Source organism: Trachinotus anak, unplaced genomic scaffold (genome assembly GCF_046630095.1).
Source record: "Trachinotus anak isolate AG129_WGS33_773 ecotype Australia unplaced genomic scaffold, CSIRO_AGI_Tana_v1 ptg000010l, whole genome shotgun sequence".
Taxonomy (NCBI): domain Eukaryota; kingdom Metazoa; phylum Chordata; class Actinopteri; order Carangiformes; family Carangidae; genus Trachinotus; species Trachinotus anak.
The window spans coordinates 5270136-5291938 of NW_027273861.1; the positions used below are offsets into that span (position 1 = coordinate 5270136).

At 39.2% G+C, this 21803-nt stretch overlaps 1 protein-coding gene across 1 annotated transcript in view; it reads right to left on the reverse strand.

Annotated features, from left to right (window-relative positions):
• LOC139626682 (gamma-aminobutyric acid receptor subunit gamma-3) overlaps positions 1-21803 on the reverse strand; it is a 57741-nt gene that overhangs the window by 8523 nt on the left and 27415 nt on the right. The window contains exons 4-7 of the mRNA XM_071487114.1: positions 14392-14612; positions 10022-10104; positions 5174-5311; positions 2675-2827 (exon numbers count right to left, since the gene is read on the reverse strand). Of these exons, the coding sequence (XP_071343215.1) occupies positions 2675-2827; positions 5174-5311; positions 10022-10104; positions 14392-14612 (595 nt within the window). The remainder of the gene's footprint in view (positions 1-2674; positions 2828-5173; positions 5312-10021; positions 10105-14391; positions 14613-21803) is intronic.

Here is a 21803-nt window from a genome sequence, read left to right on the forward strand (position 1 = left end):
AAAGACTGGAGGAAAAATCTACACTTTTTTTGCAGTGACCAGTTGAAAACAAACAGAAACCAAGACTTTAATACACATTACATACATTTTCTTCTTGCTCTGCCTAAGAAAAGAACCTGCGTTAATTGATTTTTAGGCCACATATTATCAGCATTTCATCTAGTAGCATCATCAGGTCCAAATAGCTGCAAAATTAATCAGCTTCAGCTGTACTTTGTATTTTAGTGCTAATTAGCAGATGTTAGCATGCTATGGTGCGAATCTATAGTAAACATACCTCCTAAACATCAGCATGTTAGAAATGTCATTGTGAGCTTCTTAGCATTTAGCTAACAGGCTCCTGTGTCAAATTGTAGCCACATGGAGACACTCAGTGCGTCCTAATTCAGGCATCGCCGCCTTTGGAGGACACAGAACGACGTGGCCTCTGAGGACCACTTAGATGGAGAAGGCTGAACTGAAATGAGATGGTATGGTCTAGAGAGGATTGCCTATTTATCCTTGGCCACTCTTTTATTTGCAGTGACTACCTTGCTCTCTTTTTGAAAAGTAATGAATCTTGGGATAGGTTGGGCTGCCAAGGATCCACCTGTTGGATCCTAAGATCCAGGAAACAAAGGGTGCATTTCTCTGCCACATTTGAAGATGCCTTCGAAATGGGACTGCCTCGTTGCCCCGCTGTGATGCAATTCTACAAATCTACAAATGCATCCTTCAAAGGATCCAGCTTCTGAATTGAAGCTTCACAGCTTCTGTGTCTTTTTACCAATATGGTGGAAATGTTAGCAAGCAATTGCCCATTTATTATTATTTCTTATTAGCACACAGTCATGTTTCTGGCCACCTAAGACATCCAAGTCCAGTATCCACTCTCGTTTTAGCTCCTTTGACTCCACTGACTCCTGAGGGAAATATCTGTCTCTATAGCTGCCAAATGTGCCACCAGCGAGCTAACTTTGTCCATCTGCTCTTTGGTGCCTGGCAGGTAGGATGCAGTGACTTATTATAGCTATTTCACTGCTGTGTCTGAGACACTGATGAAAACAGTTAGAATGAACCAAGACAGTAAAGTGTCAGGCCATTAAACCAAAACGATGAGCTGAAAGAAGCTAAATCGCTCTGTAGTTTGTCCCTACATTGGAGCCCTTTTACATTAACCATATTCTTCTGATCCTTGGAGGAAATTACAGGATGTTGCAAGAAATGTTGATATAAAAAATACTGGTTGGTGCAGCTTTATGATTCCCTGGATTACTGCATGTAAAAGCACTTAGGATCCGCCTCTTCCATTTTTTTTTTTTATGGTCAAAGTAACTGTGGCTTCACCCTAACTCGGCCACTTAGCTGCTAAGTTAGAAGCTAATATTTTCATTTTGACAGCAGATGTTGATGTCACTGACAGACATGAGAAAAAGCAAGCACCCCTGTACAATTTCATTTCCCCTCTTCCTCCCTCCTCCATCAGCATTATAGGGATAAGGAAAAAAACAAAACATCTGCGACTGTTTCACTGAGGTTCCCATGGTAACAAGCTGGTTTCATCTATTTCAGGCGGACATCTCGCACTTTTCCTTTAGCCTCTGCTTCGCCACAGTGATTACCCTTACCTGCCTTCTGCTGATGCTGTGGCACAGATTCTTTTAGAGCAGGTTTGTGGAGAGCAACACTCTCAAACGCATTTATCTTCACTGACAGCTTAATGTGGATGAAATTGTCAGGTTTAGTATAAGATGTGTGAAACATGCTGTAGATGCTTTGAGGCCCAATGTATGCGACAGCTTTCCGAAAAGATTGGCAGGCAAAGTGTGTCATAACTTGCTACAGAGCTAAGTTAGTGCTGTAAATATTTGTCATTTTGGCTCAAACCTGAACTGAAAGGTTTGCTGCCCCAGACTAACTCACCCTGATCCTTCTCTACCTTTACTCCCACGCTGGCTCGCCTCACCCCTGTACTTTTACAATCAGCCTACATCCATGATCCATTCATTAGCTCCATTCTTTCTCCAGATCTGCATGTAATAGATCCAGGTGCTTTAAAGAAAAGGTAACTGATTAATGTCACTCGTTCATTCATTCATTTTCTACATTTGTCCCTCTCATCAGTGGTGAATGTACATGTATTGACCAGACAATACAACAGCAGGGCAGAGTGTGACACTGTGAGGAGCAGCTAATGTTCTGCTAACACACCACTGAGAGAGGGGCACAGCACATTTGGTGTTTCCATTAAGAGCTGGGGGAAAACTGTGCATTTATACAAATTATTCCAAAGCCAAAAGTGTAATTTCTTATATTTTTAGTCTAAAAGTTTGAAATAGCTTGAAATTTTCTCCATTCCCTCCTGAGCAAATGCAACCTCACTCAAAAATGTGAATAATGGATAAAATGAAACAGAGAAAAAGAAAAGAAATGAAGACTGAAATCAATTACCTTCACCAAAATGCTCCACAGGAATGCTACAACAAAACTGGGGAGTGTGTACAAAAGAGGGAAAAAGCACAACAAAACAGAAGAAGCAGATGGAGTGACTCAAGTTACTCCAACAAATATCCACGAAGTACAGATAACAGCACATAAAGACTGGAGCATATTCAAAGCAATATGTGAAAATGGAAGTTGGTCTTTCAGACACACTGTTTGTCCTGGTTTTCAGACCTGCTGTAATCCACAGTACCTAAGGCCGTTCTGGCTGGAGTGGCATCTTTTTTGATCCAGAAGGACACCCAGGACAGGACCACGGTGAGGATGCAGGGGATGTAAGTCTGGATGGTGAAGTAGCCCATTCTCCTACTCAGGTCAAAGTACACTGTCATCACCACATAGTCTCCTGTGGAAAAGACAGCAGCGGAGCTCGATGTGACACTTTACAGAAACACAGGCCTGATCTGACTGTTAGGGAATATACATTGTACTCTATTCATAAATTATGTGTGTTAAGTATTTATTTATTATATTATTATAATATACATACAATATATATATTATAATCATTACATGAATTCTATTTATTAATTAGATCTCCAAATCTCCATGGGCTGATGAAGATCATTAGATGAGGTTCAGAGTTCCTGAAAAAATTAAGCCACTACTGCACTAAGCTACTACTTCCAAGGTGAAGATGGACACTGTATAAGCACTGTATCATTTGATATGATTACAGTTGTGTTATGAGTTATGTATATTCAGATAACGTATAATTGTTGACAAATACATAAATAAACATATGCACATTGATCACTATCACAAATATACTGTCAATAAGTGCTACATTGAGCCAGTTTGGTAAAGCTCAGTTGTGCATCCTGACTGGTTTCCAGTGGCTTCCTGTAAAGTGTAAGATTCATGAGAAATCCTATATGCAAATGATGTATAACCTATAAATACAAGAGCTGAGTCAGCTCTATGCAAATCAAATACAGCCTCCTCTCATATAACCCATTTTTCTTTCTTCAGCTGATTTCAGGTATGATTACTTATAGGAAATCATACTGCATTATACACATGTATGGTATAAACTGTAATAGTCAGTCCACTGTGTATCAACCTTTCTTATGCACAACTGTTATGTAATTGATGCATACAATATTTGAAAATCCATGTGGTCACTTTCTTGCTCCAAAGAAGTTTCACTAAACACATTAAAGTTATTATCTCTATGATGTTCACAAAGTCAGAGCCAGTTTTGATACCATTTGTGGTTTGCATGATTCAGTGTATTAACATTGTATAATTACCTCTAAATATTATATTGTAGTTTTCATTGTTCATGGTGCAGTCTGCCACTGGCTTCAAATTGCCTACCTTTGCACAAGGAATTCACAGGAAATGTCTGAGTGTGTCACCCAGCGTTAGTGTTTGTATGTCACTGATATCAGCCTCACTGTTCACTGTCCTAACACAGTGTCGGGGCTGTATTAAGTTAGTGCTAATGCTAACCCTACATTTCCTGCTGCTTCACATTTAAAGCATTCAACTGGTGGAACACAAAGGTAGCTTTTGTTGTGGGGTACTATCAAACGGCTCTTCATGTTACTATGGTAACCATGGATTTTCGCCGAATCAACCATGACTGAAATGTTGAAACTTAAATTATGTCAGATCTGAAATATGAGACCTTGTCATTTGTAAAGAAAATTTCTTAGCAACTTGCAGAAACTGAGCATGATGATGACTTGGTCAGCGGGGCACTTGTGACGCTGTCCACAAAAAAGTCACTGTGCAAAACAAATTCGAGAGAGATTCAGTGAGAACAGATTGAGAAGAGAAGAGATAGAAAGTGTGTTTCCATTAACCTGCTTAATGTGCAATTTGAAATTGTGAACTTAAAAACTAGTAATGGAAACACCGGACTTTTGAAAAAACTCAAATGTTGGAAAAGAATTTATATGCTAACGAGGTGGTTTTTCAGACTATTCGACAAAGCAATATTTCACAAAACTGATTCATTCAAGTCATGGTGTGTGCCCTGTAATCCCCCAGGGAACCAGTTCTAACCAAGAGGCAGACTGATGGACATTCATTGTCATGTTTAGCTGGAACAATATCGTGAGAGGTGAAAACAGACCATTCACAATTGTGTTTTATCAACTTCTAAAAAATTTCTAATTTCTAAAAAAATGATTCTATTTTGTGCAAAACTGCAGTGGAAACACAGGTAGCATTAAGTTTTTGGGGGATTGTTCTACTTTTTTGCAGGCTCAGTGTAAAGAAGGAGAAGATGTTACATCAGTGATGATAAGACAGTGAGTGGTCTGACTAACAAATTTTTATCTTAGAAGCAACTTTTCATGAAAAAACATGGAATTGACTTGAAAAAAGACAGAGGTTATTTTTATGGACGAACAGAATCAAATGGTGGCCAGTAGTAGTGTTTAGACAGAGAAAACTCCAGAGTAGAAACTCATTTCTTGCTTCAGATTTGCACTTACTTCTGAATCAAAATTATTTTTCCAATATGTTTCTTGTGTGATAGTGATCTAACGACCTGTTTCTTCTCTTCAAACCAGACTGGGTGGACATCAGTGTCAGATGTTTTTAGAAACTTGTTGCACAATAAATGAATGAGGGCATAATAATAATGAACTGAAACTTATTTCTGCCACTACTTCTATAAAATAAACATCAACACGTTTCAGCAGCTCCTTTTCAAATAGGAAGAAACGGTGCCTCTTACCTGCTGTAGTCTTTAATATGTCTGTAGTGTTTCGCAGGCCCATAAAATCAAACTGGTAGAGACGCCAGGACTTTTGGTCAGCTGCCTCCACAGAGTTCTTCCTCCACTTGTAAATCATCTCATCTCGTGGGTATCCATCTGCAATTACACAGAGCATGTGCGTCTGACCCCTGGCGCTACATGGCACATCCTAATGATGGATACCCTGTACAGACAGACCTAGGGCCACCCAGAGCAACATTTGTCTTGTGCTGGAGGCTGGCTAATGAAAAGACAGTCTGGAATGAAGACAGAGGCAGAAGGAAAGTAGATTAAATGAAAGCTTTGGTTCAATAATGTACTGAATCCGTCTTGATGTTGGGCCTGACCTTCACATGATGTGCACGGGGCCTGGGAGTGCTTTTACAATCGATCACGTGAGGTTAATGATGGGTTAATGATTCCATTTCTGCTTCGTTGTCGCACTAGCCTGAATTGTTCCTGTTTTAAACAGACACATAATCATTTCAAGTAGAAAAGCTAACAAAATTATGATCTTGGCTGATAGCAATTTGATGTAATAGGCTTTCAATTAAGAAAAACATTAACTGTGAGGGAGGATGTTGCCCAAACTACTAATTGTCTTCAAAAAATGCTTGATGAATGCATTCCATTAACATTTGCCACACTTCTCTCATTTGCTATTAATGGTTTCATTAAAGATTCAGCAATTGCTGCTCGCATTCAAAATTCTCAGGTTACTGTTGAGAATAGCTCCTCAACTGAGCAAACCTTTATGAATGGCAACAATGGAAGGGCAATATTCTGTAAGACATTTGCATAAAACATTAGTAATGAGCTCAAGGCACGATTCATGATGCATTTATGAGCTAACTACATTCATAAATCTTAATACATATTAGCCTGACAGAAAGAGACAATCCTTTCTAAAATTAAAGTGCTGTTTTCCACTCACCTAGTGTTTGCTAATATGACAATATGTAACCTGAGGCGATACAGATAGTCAGCAAGTAGAAACTTTGCAATTGGTTTATAACAATGTAGCTGTACGTTTAATATCTCTGGTCACATATGGCCATTGTGTCATTGCAAAAACAATGAGCAGAGATTTTTGCATCATGCATTTAATTGACTGCATTAACTCACAGCTGCACATCTGGCTAACATCATCTAATGATTGAAACATACATGTCCCAAAACTAAATACACCTTTAAATAAGGATTTTACGGATATTGGCAATTGCTAGTCACAGTTTAAAGGAAAGGTTTACAATTTTTCAAGTCTTAAAACAACAGTCAGGTGCCCACGTGAACACTGAATATGTTGATACTGGCCATCAAGAAATCCCTTCCCAATGTACTCCACTGTAAGTGACAGGGACACAGGCCTCATTCAGTTTAAACAAATGTATTCCAAAGTTTATCTGAAGTTAAAAGAGCACTTCACCAATTTAGCATTGGACTGTTATAACATGTTCAGGCTCACGATAGACAGTGTAAAACAAAAATGATTAAAATTGATGCAGCAGAACTAGAGATATATTCTTTTTTATTTGAAGCATTCTTCTTACTTGTCAAAACCTTGTGCTTTCTGCAACACCGGCACATAGACTTTGATTGTGGTGGAACTTCCTTTTCATGTGAGACAACAGCAGTCCAAGTTTGTCAAAACAATTATTTTCCAGAGTTACAGTCTTTTTAGTACAAAACTCCCTTGTGTTTCCCTGTGCTGTGTTTTGGGGCTGAGCCAAAATGGAAGACTGAAACCCAAAAAGGGGTGTTAATAGTAAAAAAAAAAAAAAAACTTACAACACAATTACAGACAAGTGATAAAATAGTCACCACATGGCGCCAGAACAGCTTCAATGCTCCTTGGCATTGATTCAGTAAGTCTCTGAACTCTACTGGAGGAACGGACACCATTCTTCCTAATGATATTTCCTCATTTATTGCTTTGATGATGGTGGTGGAGAGCGCTGTTTAACACATTAGTCCAAAATCTCTGACAGGTGTCCAACTGGTTTGAGATCAGATGACTGTGAAGGCCGCAGCGTATGAGTCACATCATTTTCATCAAACCATCAAACCATTCAGTGATCCCTCATGGGTCATGGATGAGGACATTGTCTTCCTGTTTCTCCACTAATAATTCAGGGTTCTCCTTTATTTTTGTCACTTGATTTGCTGAAAACAAACTGCTGAAACCTTAGTACCATTAAAAACATTGGGAAGGGATCTCTTAATGGCCAGTGTGGACAGGAGGAATGACTACAACTTGCTAAACCTGTTTCAGTGTTCCTATGGGCACTTGACTATTGTTTTAAGATGGACTTGGTGCCTCATTTTCGTCAACATTTGTGTATTCTCTGTGAACTTGTGTAAAACTGTGAGTTTACAGATCCGATTAGATGAAACAGATAGATGAAATTTGTCATCTGTATTGTTTTTCTCTTACAGTCTATGGTACTATAGCCACAGTAACTGCACTTCAATCATCTGAATGTTTGGTCAGTTTTCTATCAAAAAAGAAAAATAGGCCAGAGTCTCACTGTGGCAATTTCAGCAAAAATATCCGATGTAAAAGGGATTACCATGACCATAGAATAGAAAGATTCATTTACAGCAGCAGGAAATTGGACAGCTCTCAGTAATGACCTGGAATTGAAAAGGTCTGTTTAGATTGTTCAAAAACATGTAACACTGAGTCAGCAGCCTTATGTTACTGAGAGTTACAATGTTCCACTTCAAATTGTACTGTGATGTGTGTGTCTCAAACAAGTACTCGGCCAAATACACTATTCAAAAAACATGACAGTATTGTGACAATAAGTTGAGTTAGTGTGCATATATTTGAGATGAATATTGGTGTTCATTATTGTAGAGACGTGTTGTGAATATTTTCATCTAATCACATGTGGATAATGATGCTGCAATCAAAATACTGGGCCAAAAACAGGTTCATATTTCAAAGGACCAGCAGCTATGAGGTGGGTCAAACTTTGCTTTAGGAAAGTCTTTTAAGTGCAGTGAAATAGTTTTTAAACTGCTGTATACCTTAAAGGTGAAGTAAGCGATTCTGGAGAAAGAACTCAACAACAAATGCATCCCTCCCTTCAGTGCTCCTTCAGAAGCTCTGCCCCCAAATCATTGTATAAGTCATGGAAGTGGATATTCTCTCATTAGCGACCAAAACAAACCTTATAATATAAAACATCATCAAACAAACGACATGTACACAAAGACAGCACCATAAACACAACTAGAGAGTTAGTTGTTTAGATAGTCTTAACAAAACTACACTGACACAGTAGAGGACTGGTTTGTGGCTGAGCTAAACAAAGAAGGTAATGTTACCTGGCGTAGTATTTTGAATTATGCATCCAACCAAATAAATCCACCACGCCAGTGAACTTGTGTCTTTAGGTCTTCCTGGCAATTAATTAACTAACTATTTGCTGGAAATGTACTGATAGACCATTCAGTAAAATCTTGAGCCTTATTATTGCAAATATTTTTTATATGATATCATTTATATGATCAATAAGTTTAAACTGTTAATAAAAATGTTGATTATTGCAGCTTTAATAATGTGGAGAATTTCCTCATAATCTCCCAAGTAAAACAGAGCAGAAAGAAACCTGTCTGTATCCTCACACTGCTCAAAATACCCCAGAATCCAGAGATATAGTTGCCCAGATATTTCAAACTATGAGCCAGATATGATGAAATCTGGAGTGGACACGCTCCGATCACAGCATTGTAAGATGTCATATCAAAAAATCTCCAGATATGATCCAGATTCTTGCAGGAACCTAAAAGGTTATCTTTGGATTTTTTGGGGTTTTGGTGCAGTGTTCCTTTATGCCACATCTTTGAATGTCATGATATACAGCTGTAAATATTCCTTCTACCTAACCTGACAAGCTTTACCAGCTGTAGTATATTAATTGTCTGTGGTGTATACACTGGGCTCCCTTTATTTGTGTCTATTTAATCATGCTGCAGTTTTACATTGTACTCAGTTGATTATTCCAAACCCCCAGAGGATGATGGCTTTAAAGAGGAGCAAGTCTGACTTAATCAGAAAACAGAGATGTTGTCATGGAAACCAATGTAATGTTTGGTGATTTCCTTAGGTAAGGAAATGGGTGTAATGGATCACAGCAGGATGGGTCCACGAACAGCAGTGCAGTGCGCAGGTTCGAAGCTCTGATAAGGCTGCACAAGATGTAAGGTCTACTTATATCAAATCACTCTGTGGTCTTCATAAGTGAGTCAAGAGGCTGCTATAGATGCAGCGAGGAGAACACATCATGTAGCAGGCGTCAATTTTAACACGCTGCTCTATTCCTCAGAGCGTCTCCCGGCTTACTGAATGTCCTGCTGGATGGACTGACGGCCCCTTAAATGTCACATCGAAACACCAAACAATGAAAAATTAATTCCACAATGTGAAATTTGCTGTGCAGTTTCTGTTGAGTTTTATACAAACATATTACACTATAATAATCTACAGTATGATGTACTTTTTCCTGTAATATAGAGGCAGTTTGCTGGTGTTTCTGCAGTTCAGTTCTTTAGTGCAGCTCACTTTATTGTTCTTATCTTTCCCTCAGCTCTGTGGATACTGTAGTACAATTTAAAAGAGCGTGTATTTGTGAAATGAGTAAAAAGTCCTGGTTCTCAACATTAACAGTCACATTGTTTATTCAGTGTAATAAAGGATTGTAGGAAATTATATCACTGAATAGCTGGTGTTTCTAACTTCAAAAAGACTACAGCTACAAATGGCTTATGAGAAAATATGACATGAATCATATAACATTGTGGTGTGGATGGCGTACTCACAGCTGGAGAAGATGAGCGGACAGGAGTGCTCGTCCATTGGAAAGTTGTGCAGCTGCAGCTGGCATTCTGCGTTTATTGTCAGTCTGCAAAGAAAATAGTGAGTCTTTACTGTTTTGCTGCTGCAGTGAGTCAGTTCATCTGCACGGACATTCAAAGTGTCATATCTTCAAGAGTGATCCCACAGCCTGCAGTGGGGTAGCAGCAGTCATCTCTCTACAGTGCAGGGATTCGAGAAGTGTAATCTGTTAGTGTGAGATCGCTGTGGATGGAGACTGTGAGACCAGAGAGGTACAGAGCCGTCTTTCTGTTCTTACATAAATTTACCCTTGAATTCCCTTCAAGGCCATTTGTAATCAATCAATGTTACAATGACACTTATTAAACACCTGTAAAATTTTTATAACAACATTTTAAAAGTCTGCTACAAGTGCTTCAGCTCCAGATAGAAAATATCAAAGTTAACTATCTGATCTTTGATCCAGTTCTAGCTGTGATGTACAGTATGTACAGAGCTGAAATGATTGCTCCATTAATCACTCAGTCGATTGACAGAAAATTAAAGGCAGCCGGTGAAGTTGTTGACTGCTAATAGATATGAAGCAGCATTTTGATGAGTGAATCCATGTTTTGTTTGGATTTCATAGACGTTAGTAGATGTTTTCACCATGCCACTGATCAACAGTGGTGCTAGTAAACTAAATACCTTCCCACGACACTGTATTCTTGTTGATGTGCTGTGTTGTCAGTGTAACACTGCATTACATGACAGTCATTATCTATGTGAGCAATAATGTTAACTGTACAAATAATTCTGATGATGTTCATCAGGCTCTGCAGGAAACCAAGGACCTGCAGTGTGGACAGACCTTTGACGGCCTTCAGTGGCCTATAATTCACTAGAGCTGTAAAAAGCCCATTTCCAGAGGTGATGAGTGACCAGCTGTGTTCACTACAGTAACACTACTACTGAGAAACATTAGACGAAGTATGACACTGTATATCTGACTACTGTTCTAGTACCTGCATGATGATGATGTACCCACAAACTTACACCACTAAATATCACATGTTCTGTGTCTGTGATGTAGTTCAAGGCCAATTGTCCCTTAAGACGACACAAACCTGCAGATTTAATTATGAAGCCTTTACATGGTTGATCTTCAATTATAAACCAGTTACAGAAAGCAGGAATCTCAGGGGGCGGAGAAGCTACAGGAAGCGTTAAGAGTGCCCTGACCTCTTTACACATGGTGAAACAGGCTGGTTTCACACATCACCCTGAATTAACAGAGCATTTGTTCCCATTAAACTACAGTTCAAATCATCTGCCTGGGAAAACAATCAAGACAGAAAAAAGCATGATGAAAGCAGGGTTCTGGTAGTTTAAGTATGGGCTGCATTTTTACTGATAAAAGAGGAACAGACTGAGAATCTGTGAAAAAACGCAGCTCCCTCATTAGTTTGAATGGAGCCAATCAGAACATGGCTTTACTTTTGCTGCAGTGCAACACAATATCTTCTAGTGGGATGCTGTGGTGGAAAGTGTAGATCAGTATTAAAACGTTTTGGTGTCTGAGCAGCCTTTAAATTCAAACTGGACATTTTGTGCTTTTTGTTTTGTGCTAATTAGCAGACACTAGTATTTTTCACTCACCACTATAGTCTCTATGTTTAGGCTCAATCTGAACATGACATAGACCAAAACCATTTTAGCAGCTGCTTGTGGAGACAGCAGCGTTTTAGAGACATTTTCTGTCAAAAACATTTTCTGGAAATTAAAAGTGAGGTACCAGTTGTGTCTTAAAGGGGACTGGGCCAGGTTTGGTTAAAAAAAGATGGAAGAAGCCAAGACTTCGTGCATGCATTCTCTTCTGTTAGTGTCATGAGGAACAGGGGTGCTGTTTGACTGTTTCATTTGTTTTTATTTCCATATAATTTTTGCGTTTGAAAATGTAGTTCTTTGATTAGCTGGGTTTATGTTGCTTCCCTTTCCTGGGTTGTAACAGTCCCGAAGTAACTAAGTACAGCCTCACAGATGTGCTATAGCATGGCTGTCGACTCTTTGTCCACTCAGCTACACACAGTGTAAGATAAAGATGAGACAAAATCCACATCAACAATTCCAAGGAAATTACAATAATAATTATGTAACATTCGTTGACACAGATAAAACAAAAAAGAAGAAAGCAGAGGGAAAAAAATCTCTGCACTCTAGTTCTGGTATGATCTTTGCACCTCATTAAAGCATGGAATTTGGACAATACTATGCATGTGGGTGGGGCATGGATATCACAAAATGTCATCTCTGTTTACTCCAGCCAAGCCAATACAAAATTAATGCCAAGTGACATTTCATTCTCTTTCTCTCATGCCATCAACGGATATTACTCCTCAAAGTTTGTATGCTTCTGAATAGTCAATATCAGCAAAACTGGATGAGGGAGGATCTAGCCGGGCTTTGTTTGTGACTTGACTTGCTTATGGATACACTGGCTCACATTTCTCCAGGTCCAACACAAAGGCACTACAGATCCACATTTATATTAAATCACAGAAAAGTCAAAACAAACATCAGCATCAGTTAAACATCTGGAGATGCCGCGCATTCACATTCAAATATAAGGACTGGAAACAACAATGAGGACAGTGGAAAGATGCTTATTACTGAAGGAGCACTTTATATTAATGTGGAGTGCTCCAATTACAAAGAGTTCTTCAGGGCACGAGGGTGGCTGCCTCAGTAAATTGGTCTTGAAGCTTAAGCAGGCAGTTTGCACTTACAATTGATAATAACAGGGCTAATTACTCCGTGGTGCTCTTTGTGGAGAGTGTTTGCATCAGAAATTGTTTTCCCATAAATGTCTTAGTGAATGCAACTGCTGGACAGTATAAAGGGGTTGGTTGATTGATAAACATTATTGGGATGTTTAAATAGTGACACTGCACAGAAAACAGTGGGATTTGGGGAATAAATTAAAGGAACCATGTTTGAGAAATCAGATAATAGGCTATGGTAATAACCCATAAATTAGACTGTGTGTTGAAATCACATAGTGTTTACCCTACTTACAAGTTTATAGAGCCAAAAAAATCCTATTTAAAAATGTAATTATTTCATGTCTCATTATTCTCCCATCCCATAATAACCTATAGCTGTTTCCATTGTGTATACTAATACTATAGTATCTATTTTATTTTGTACAAACTGGAAATGACAAGACTACAACAACAAACAAAACTATAACATATCTCTATATTCAAATAGAAATCACTGTTTTCCCCAATCTTTAAAACTTGATCATTTTGGGCGGCGCGATGGCGGAGTGGTTAGGGTGCATACCACATGAGCGGAAGCTCTTAAGCAGCTGAGTGCCAGTTTGACTCCAGACCGGCCCGACTCCTTCCTGCGTGTCATTCCCCCTCTCTCTCTGCCCCTTTCCTGTCACTCTCTACTGTCCTGTCAATAAAGGCAAAAAATGCCCAAAAAATATCTTTAAAAAAAGAAAAAAAAACTTGATTATTTGTCCCTGGACCTAACTTTATCCTACTTAACCATGTATGAAACCAAAATAATGTAAAGTTTACTGGCTGATACTTTTACACTGTCTCTCAGTAGCTAATTTGGATTACGTTCGTTACATTCATTGTTCCCTACATTATGGGGCTGTCCAGTTATTAAAACAAACAACCAGGAACAAGCAGACCTGAGACCAGGTGTATAAATGCTGCGTATGCCCAAAAACTGTGCAAACCTAATTTCCCACAGGTGAACTGTTATTTATAAAAACTGATTCTGCAGTGAGACTGTGTGAACCTCAGGGACACTTCAGACCACATGTTTTTCTGGAGTAATCCATGGGTCACATGATGAGGTGGTGATGGAAGAGTAAGGCGAGGGATGTCTAATAATAAATAGTTATTTGATTAGTTTGTCTGATTTATTTATTTTTTTAATCTGTCATTCTCATCACATGCACATTAATTCCTTTTGTGAGATCAGCCTCTTTGTAAACTAGGGCTGTAGCTGACAACTATATTCATCTTTGATTAATCTGCTGATTATTTTCTAGATTAATCAGTTAATTGTTTAGGCTATAAACTGCAAAATAATTATGTAAAATGCTTGTTATAGTTTCCCAAAGCCCGGGGAATTTTCTCTGAAGATGCTTGTTTTATTTGACCCACAGCTGAAGTTGCATTCATTCTTTTGTCGGTGTTTTCACTAAAAGGCTGGTGGAGCAGGCAGAAGGGCCAGTATGAAAACTTATAATTTAAATGGTAACTGTAAATATAAGTTTCAGTTAAACATTTTAGTCATCCCCTCTGAGGGGAATTTTCTAATCGATTTCTGTCTTGATGTCTGTGTTTACCTTAGGGTGTAAAGTATCTTCCCATCGTTCCATATCCTGAGCAGCTGGTTGGGCATTGTAATCCAGTGGGAATCCGCTCTCTTGGAGTTTCTGAAGATGGTGTCTGGCAGCCAAATAAGTCCAACCATATTGCTGTTCAAAGTTAATATTTTCATTGTGCTGTTGTATCTGAGGCGGCTGTCTGTCCACGTCTGGGCAAAGATGATGTCGATTTGGTATTCCTAACAAGAAAAAACCAGAAGACATGTAAGTGGATGTATGGTGCAGCATCATTTGGTGCAATTTTATTTTAAATGCTGTCACTAACGCTGCTCTGAGCCCTTGGCAAAAGAGAGAACTTCACCTGCTACTCAAGAGTGTTCGATTTTCTTCTGAAATGACACCATGTGCCATCTATCATTCACCACTTTCACCAGTGGGAGCATTTATCATTTTACTCGTTCACTGGCCCATGTGTCGAGCACAGACCTCACCTCGCACCTCTCAGTGATCGGCTAAACTCACCTTCGTGCTGCCAGAAAACTCCCCAAGGCTTCAGGGCATGTGTTCTAAGCTCCTGTCAGCAACTCAACAACAACTCAGTTTTAATAATTGAAATCTAAAAAGTATAATCTGCTAGGTTTGAAGTGATGCAAGAAAAAATATGTCAAAGTTAATGCAAGGTTAATGTGCATGCCAAGCTGCATTGCAGCCATGGAGAATATGCAGCAGGCGGTAACCTCTGAGCCTGAAATATGAAGCCAGCACATAAGTGCCAGAAATCTAGTTCCTTGAATGGACACAGGCTCCAAAAATGAGTCTTTCCCCATAGACTCCTATAATAAAATGTTCAACTTTACTGCAGAAATTAACATGTTTACAGCCTGGTAAACAAAAAAAAAGATTTTGGACTCCACAGCTAATTTCCTCCTTCATGACAACTGTATTTTTATATAAGCCAATGGTTCAAATTTTAGTAAGGTTTAAAGTTATGTATGACTGAGAGCATGCTGCTTTAGGTGACACAGACCAATATGAACCGAAGTCTCGGCTTCACACAAGCTCCACCTCTTTGCCTTTTTTTAGATTAGCCGGGAGTTAGGCAGAGTTGGACACTGCCAAGATAGAGATGGTGGAGCAGCCCACTCTGAGGTAGATATTTATAATACAAACAGTCACATCAATCTTCTCATCTAACTCTCGGCAAGACAGCGAATAAGGAAATTTCCTAAAATGCCAAAATTCTCCTTTAAATGCATGTGAAAAATGCTGTATATCTACACATATATGAGTTTGTAATGTCTGTGCCTGAAATATTATCTGCAAAACTATTAACTACATCAAGATACTATAATGATTTTAAGATCTCATTGGGCCTGTTGTTAAAACTGCATTATGTCTATGTTGAGTGAATTTACAGCATCTCATTCATTCAGGTCAGAAGGAGACTATCCTGTAGACTGCTGCTGTAGAGTTGACGTGCCAGTGTCTTCTCTAAAATCTGAAACCAAGTACATTTTTCTTTTTCTTATTCAGCCTGTTTGTTTCCATGAAAATGGGAGTCACCAAGTACAGATGTTTTACCCTGAAATGTGTTAGTCACTGGTGATTTTTGCACCTTGAAGTGTGAAAAACAATGAGAAGTCGATCGATGTTGCTCACACCATTTCCCATGAGTAAATGTACACTCTCAACATACGTCCAGGTATAAGTATATAAATGTTGTAGGCTCCTTGATGCAAACAGACGTAGGAAAGCAGTGTGTGCGTCACACAGTATGTTGCCAGTATGTTGCTATGTAGTTATAGTAGCTGCTTATATGAAATCATATCTAAAAAATGATTATTCTGTTGAGGGCAGTAAAGTGTATAATAGATTTTTTGTGAAAACAAATGAATTGGGCATAATCACACAGCGGTAAGTTACTCTGCAAAACATCTGCAGCTCTTTTAATTTGTTTTAGACGTGTACCAGGGTTGTGATTAACACAACCACTGACTGCTGCTTCACATTAATTGCACACTAGATGCAATTTAATGAGGGGAACAACTGCTCCATTAATTGTGCATAAGAAGAGATGTAGCTACTTATAGATAGTATATAGTTATATAGGTGACAATGTAAACAATGCCTATTTTGCATCAACAAAATTAAAAAAAATAAGCATGACTAACCTCCAGACTGTAATCTTACTTGCTTGACAATGGTGCTGCTGTGCAAGCTCAGTAGGCCACATACAAAGCCAAAGCTCTCCTCAGCTGCAGTCAGGTTCTAAGGGTCCTCTTTAGCAACAATACAGATGAAGATGTAGACTATAATGAAATTAATAATAGTCTGGCCTCCTCCTCCAACCCACACCTTTTCATTCTGCTGCCACAGCCTGAAATGCATTTGACCTTTTACCCAGTCTCTGCACCGGTTTCAATAACTCACCAATTAGACTGAAGTCTATAATCAAGAGAACCACCGGGTGCTCATGACCTTTAATTGTGCAGAGCTCAGTGGATTTGGAAAAAAACTGAACATAATGTAGGATTTAATGACCATTGGAGGAGAAGTGCTGCAAATCAAATAAATAGAGCTGAGGCAATCACATGTGGAAATAGTTGAGTTGGAGATGGAGGGTGAGAGGTAGAATCTCTGATAACAAACGCACCTAAATTTCTAGCTTTGTGATCTCTTGTTTAATCTCATAATAGAAGGTAATTTTAACCACGCTGAAAGAGTATCGACCTCAACCCCCGCTGCTCACAGCTGTTTTGACCCACTACAGCAGACACTGGTAGTGAAGAAAATGGGTCTTTCACCTGAAATGCCTCAGAGGAGCTGCTATATTAAGGCTGCTGATCTAGAGGTACGGTATGTACTCGCAGTAAAATCAAAGATATACTGTACGGTAGAAATGGTCCCCACATGATAAAGTACAGAACAATTTTTCCCCTGAGAAATGCAGATCTGACAGGTGCTGCATGGAAATACCACCTGTAATGTTAAAGTCAACCTTGTTTGACTGAGACATACACTGTACACTATGGCCAAAAGTCTGTCTGTCTCCATGCTGTTGTGTATTTATGGTCTGGGGCTGTTTCCTCGTGGTTCGGGCCTGGCCCCTTAGCTCCATTTAAGAAAAGCTTTGATGTTAGCACACAGTCTTTTAGACAATAATGTTCCCAAGCCAGGCTTCTAAACCCCATGTATGCCCAACTACGTGCCAAGCTTTATGATAACCTAACATCAGTCTCTGACCTCACTAGTGCTCTGTCTGGAGGCTGAATGAGACCAAATACCTTGAGAGACTGAATTATGGGAACCCTGACACCAGAAGAATGGACGCTGCATTTTAAGGAAATGCTGGTCAGAGGCCAACATACTTTTAGCACATGTAGTACAGTCTGGTTGAGATTGAATAAAAAAAGATCTATACACACATGCATGCACAAATCTGAATTTACCTTGGTGACAGGATAAAAAAACTCAAAGTCACTGTGAAATTTTTTTAACAAGAAAACTTGAGTTAAAAATAAAACATATTCTATTTCAATGGATCAAGCGCAGACCTACTACTTTCAACCAGCATTGTGGAGAAATTTTTAGATTTTTGCAGATGGAGGGAAATGAGAGGCTTTTTGATCAGCTGTGGGCCTTTTCTAAACTACCTCCCTGATTGCACAGCAGACCTGGTGCGCAGAGGGCATTGCTCACTCCCCCTCCCCACTGTATGCTCCCGGTGCCATGACGCCATGACTAAGTATTTCCACCTTGAACTGCTATGAACCAATGACAGTCTCATAAAAACAGATTCAGACAGCCAGGGATTCATACGTCATATAACTAAGGAATGAATCCCGTCAACTTTTGGGGACTGAGGGAGGGCAAAGTAAACCCGAAACCATGTCAGTACAGAGAGCCACTAACACTGCCACTAACACTGTGTCAGCTACTGCCAGTTACAAGCTAACAAACAACATAAACAAATAACGACATTAACCGTTCTGATATGTCTTCTAGTCACCATTTGAGGCTTAAACATGTGGCTGAGTCTTTCCTCCTCTAACCATCTTGATACTCTCTGCTCTTTCACTTGGAGACCTAGCAGCAGTGGTGGGTTAGCACAAGGTGGGTGGACACCTACCTGTGGCCCGATCCAGAATTTCTCAATGAGGAAGTAAGAGTAGATGAGAATTCAGACCCAGTTTTTGATTTTTTTTTTTTTCACTTTTTATGTGGGGAAAACCATGTTAAACAACATATCAATCATAGCAGCTTAGTTTTACGTTGTTGAAAACATGTCTGCAGAAGAACTGTAACTAATCCATGCTGTCTTTGTGTCTGACAGCTCAAGGACTTCAATAACAGCTTTATTTTTCAGCTGTCCAGCTTTTTTTTTTTTTAACAGAGAACAGAGGATTACTTAATTTGTTTATAACAATGTACGGTCTTCCTCCTCTCCCGTTATCCTATTATCATTCCCTTGTTTTTCTCCTTGTTCACTGTTGCTCAAAGTAGAAATTATCCATTTTATTCAGACATTGAATAGTTACATTGCACATTTGAGCATTCTTATCAAATACACATTTTCCTGCTAAAATGTGTGGTATATTTACGGTATATATATTTATGGTATATAAGTCCAGCACTGATCACTGTACTAACCAGGGCAAAGCATGTGGCTCCAGCTCTGCAGTGTGAAGCCGGCACTTAATGATTATGCAGCAAAAGTCATACAGTACATACTGCATGTGTCCTGTGCTTTGTGACATCTGTCATGTTCCTTTGCTGGTTTGATGTCTCTCCTTGTGTCCTCATTAGAGGCAGCAAAAGGTCGTTGGGAACGAGACAAACTTTATCATCCACCTGGTGTGACTTGCTGCATGTTTTCAAGCACACAGATACACTATGTTGGGACTGGGGATCTCTAACTCCCATTTTAAGTCAATATGCTGCGATGTAACAACACCCAGGTTTATAATTAGCACAGGTGCACGTCCTTTGTGGTAAAACTCAGAGGCGGTAATTCTTTCCTTTTAAAACAAATTAGAGCCTAAGGAGGCTGTTTCTGTGTGAGCTTCCTCTGACAGTCTCACAACATGCAGGTCAGGTGAACACTAAAATGCCCATGGGCTGCACCCCACATATCACCCAGTGCATGCTGGGAAAGGTTCCAGCCCCCTGCAACCCCACAGAGAATAAGTGGGTATAGAGAATAAATGGATGGAGGTTAGAATTTGTCAACAACACGCTCCAGTGCCCTCAAGGTAGCTTGTTGTTAAACATGAAACACTTGTTATTGTTGTGTATTATTCATGTTTTTTACTCTTTTCTACTGAGCATATGCTTCAGCCTATCACATAAAAACAGCGGTTAAATATCACTTGTACCCACTCAGCTGCACCAAGGCTCTGCCTCTTTTGCTTAAAGTTATAATACGTAACTTCTCCACATTAAAATGTCTATAAAAACTAAACCTATGTTTTTTTGAGTTGTGAACTTACATTATCCCAAATGTTTCCAGCAATTCTCAAACCTAGAGAAATATGTGATTTTAATCATGCTAACAGTCCTTTTCATTTAGTCGTCTGTGCACATGTATCAGTGTTGTGCTTGCCAGCCAGAAGCTCAAAATGGACTTTTATCTAGTTTTATGCCACATTTTTTAAGATACATTTTTTTATACCTTGGTTGTTTTCAACTATATATTTTAACCAGATGAAGGATTTTAGTCATCAGATGTCTGGGTCTTAAGTTATCAGAGAACCAAGCCAGGCAACTGTTAGGCAGATGTCCTGTGTCTGCTGAAGAGCGTCTGTGAATCACACATTTTTAAAGTAAAACTGCTTTATTCTGTACTGGTATTAATCCCCTGGCCCACTGGTTATGGAGAAGGAGGACACCTCTGTGGATAATTTGGGTGCTGGTAAAAACCTCCCAGATGTCTGGTTCACAAGTTATCAGAGAAACAAGGATAAGCAGTCTCAGTTTCCAGTTACTCCAAGACATGTGTCTGCTGAACAGCCTCGATGAAACACTGACTTTAAATGTGAAACTGCTTTATTCAGTGTTTTTACTGGTTATAATCACTTGGTCTGTTTGTTTTGGAGAGGAGGAGACCTCTGTAGATAATTTAGCTTCAGGTAAAAATGACACTGAAGGAATCCTTACGGCAACACTATTTCATGACGTCACCCAACGGCATCTTTTGAGATTATTTTGACTGGGAGACCCCGTGCGACAGAATTTACTGTGCATTTAAATAAAGATTTTCTAAGTTCAGTAACTACCAAGATGTTGGGTAGAGAAACCAAGTCCACATTTCTGAACAGGGACCTCACAGATGATGAGTCCTTGTTTTACAATCTGTACAACAGGTAACTGTTGAAACATTTGCTGGAATTTAATGACATGCAACGAAACATATAAAACAAGCACCCTTTCAGATTGTCACTTTTTTTTTTTTTAAAGTTATTTTTTTTGGGCTTTTTATGCCTTTATTAGAGATCAGTGAAGACTGACAGGAAAGGGGGTAGAGAGAGGAGAATGACATACAGGAAAGAGTTGGACCGATCGGGAGTCGAACCAGTGACCGCCTGCTAAGAGCGTCATGCCCTCAAATGGTATGTGCCCTAACCACTCGACTACCAGGCCGCACCACATTGTCACTTTTACTGGAAGTGTCATGATTCTGCTGTCTGCTGTCAAATCATGCAGCTGAGAGCAAAAATATTCAAGTATTCTTAATGAACACATTCACATCCAGAAATTGTTTGCAGGTGCTGGGCAAGATTTTTCATAAGATCTGTAACAAAGATCTGAGCGAGATGTTTTCAGCTGTAAAATAAATTTCACAGTGCTCTCTGCTGGACAGATTTGGAGACACGTGATATGCACATGACCTCACGACCACGTATCTGGCATTTTTATACTGCAGTTTACGTATGTCAGTATGAATATATCTGCAGTTAGCTAAAATCTACCAATGCATTCATCTAACTTCAGGATATACAGCACTACAAAGTGAATGTTATGCTTGTGGAGATATGTTAAGATTTATTTGCTTGTAAACTCAGAATTCATCAGTTTAAATTCTGAGTAACCTGTCGCACCAGCTGCTTTATTTCACACCATCTGGGAAGGCTTCGTTAGAAACTATGTGGAAATGGGCAGATTCTTTCAAAAAACAGAAAAAAAATAAAGAATAAAATACTTAACAGATGATTGGATGAACCAGGTGTCTCACAGGCTCACTTCAACCAATCAGATTCTGTGTCATCCTATACTTCCTATTGGTAAATCAAACTTTTGCTGAAGCCATGCAGGAGAAAAAACTTCTTTTCCATCGAGAAAAGCCTTCAGTGTCGTTCACTGCTCTTCTTATGATAAGGAAATACGATATGATAAAGAAGCATCTATGCTTCATTATGCTGCTCGCTGTCGTC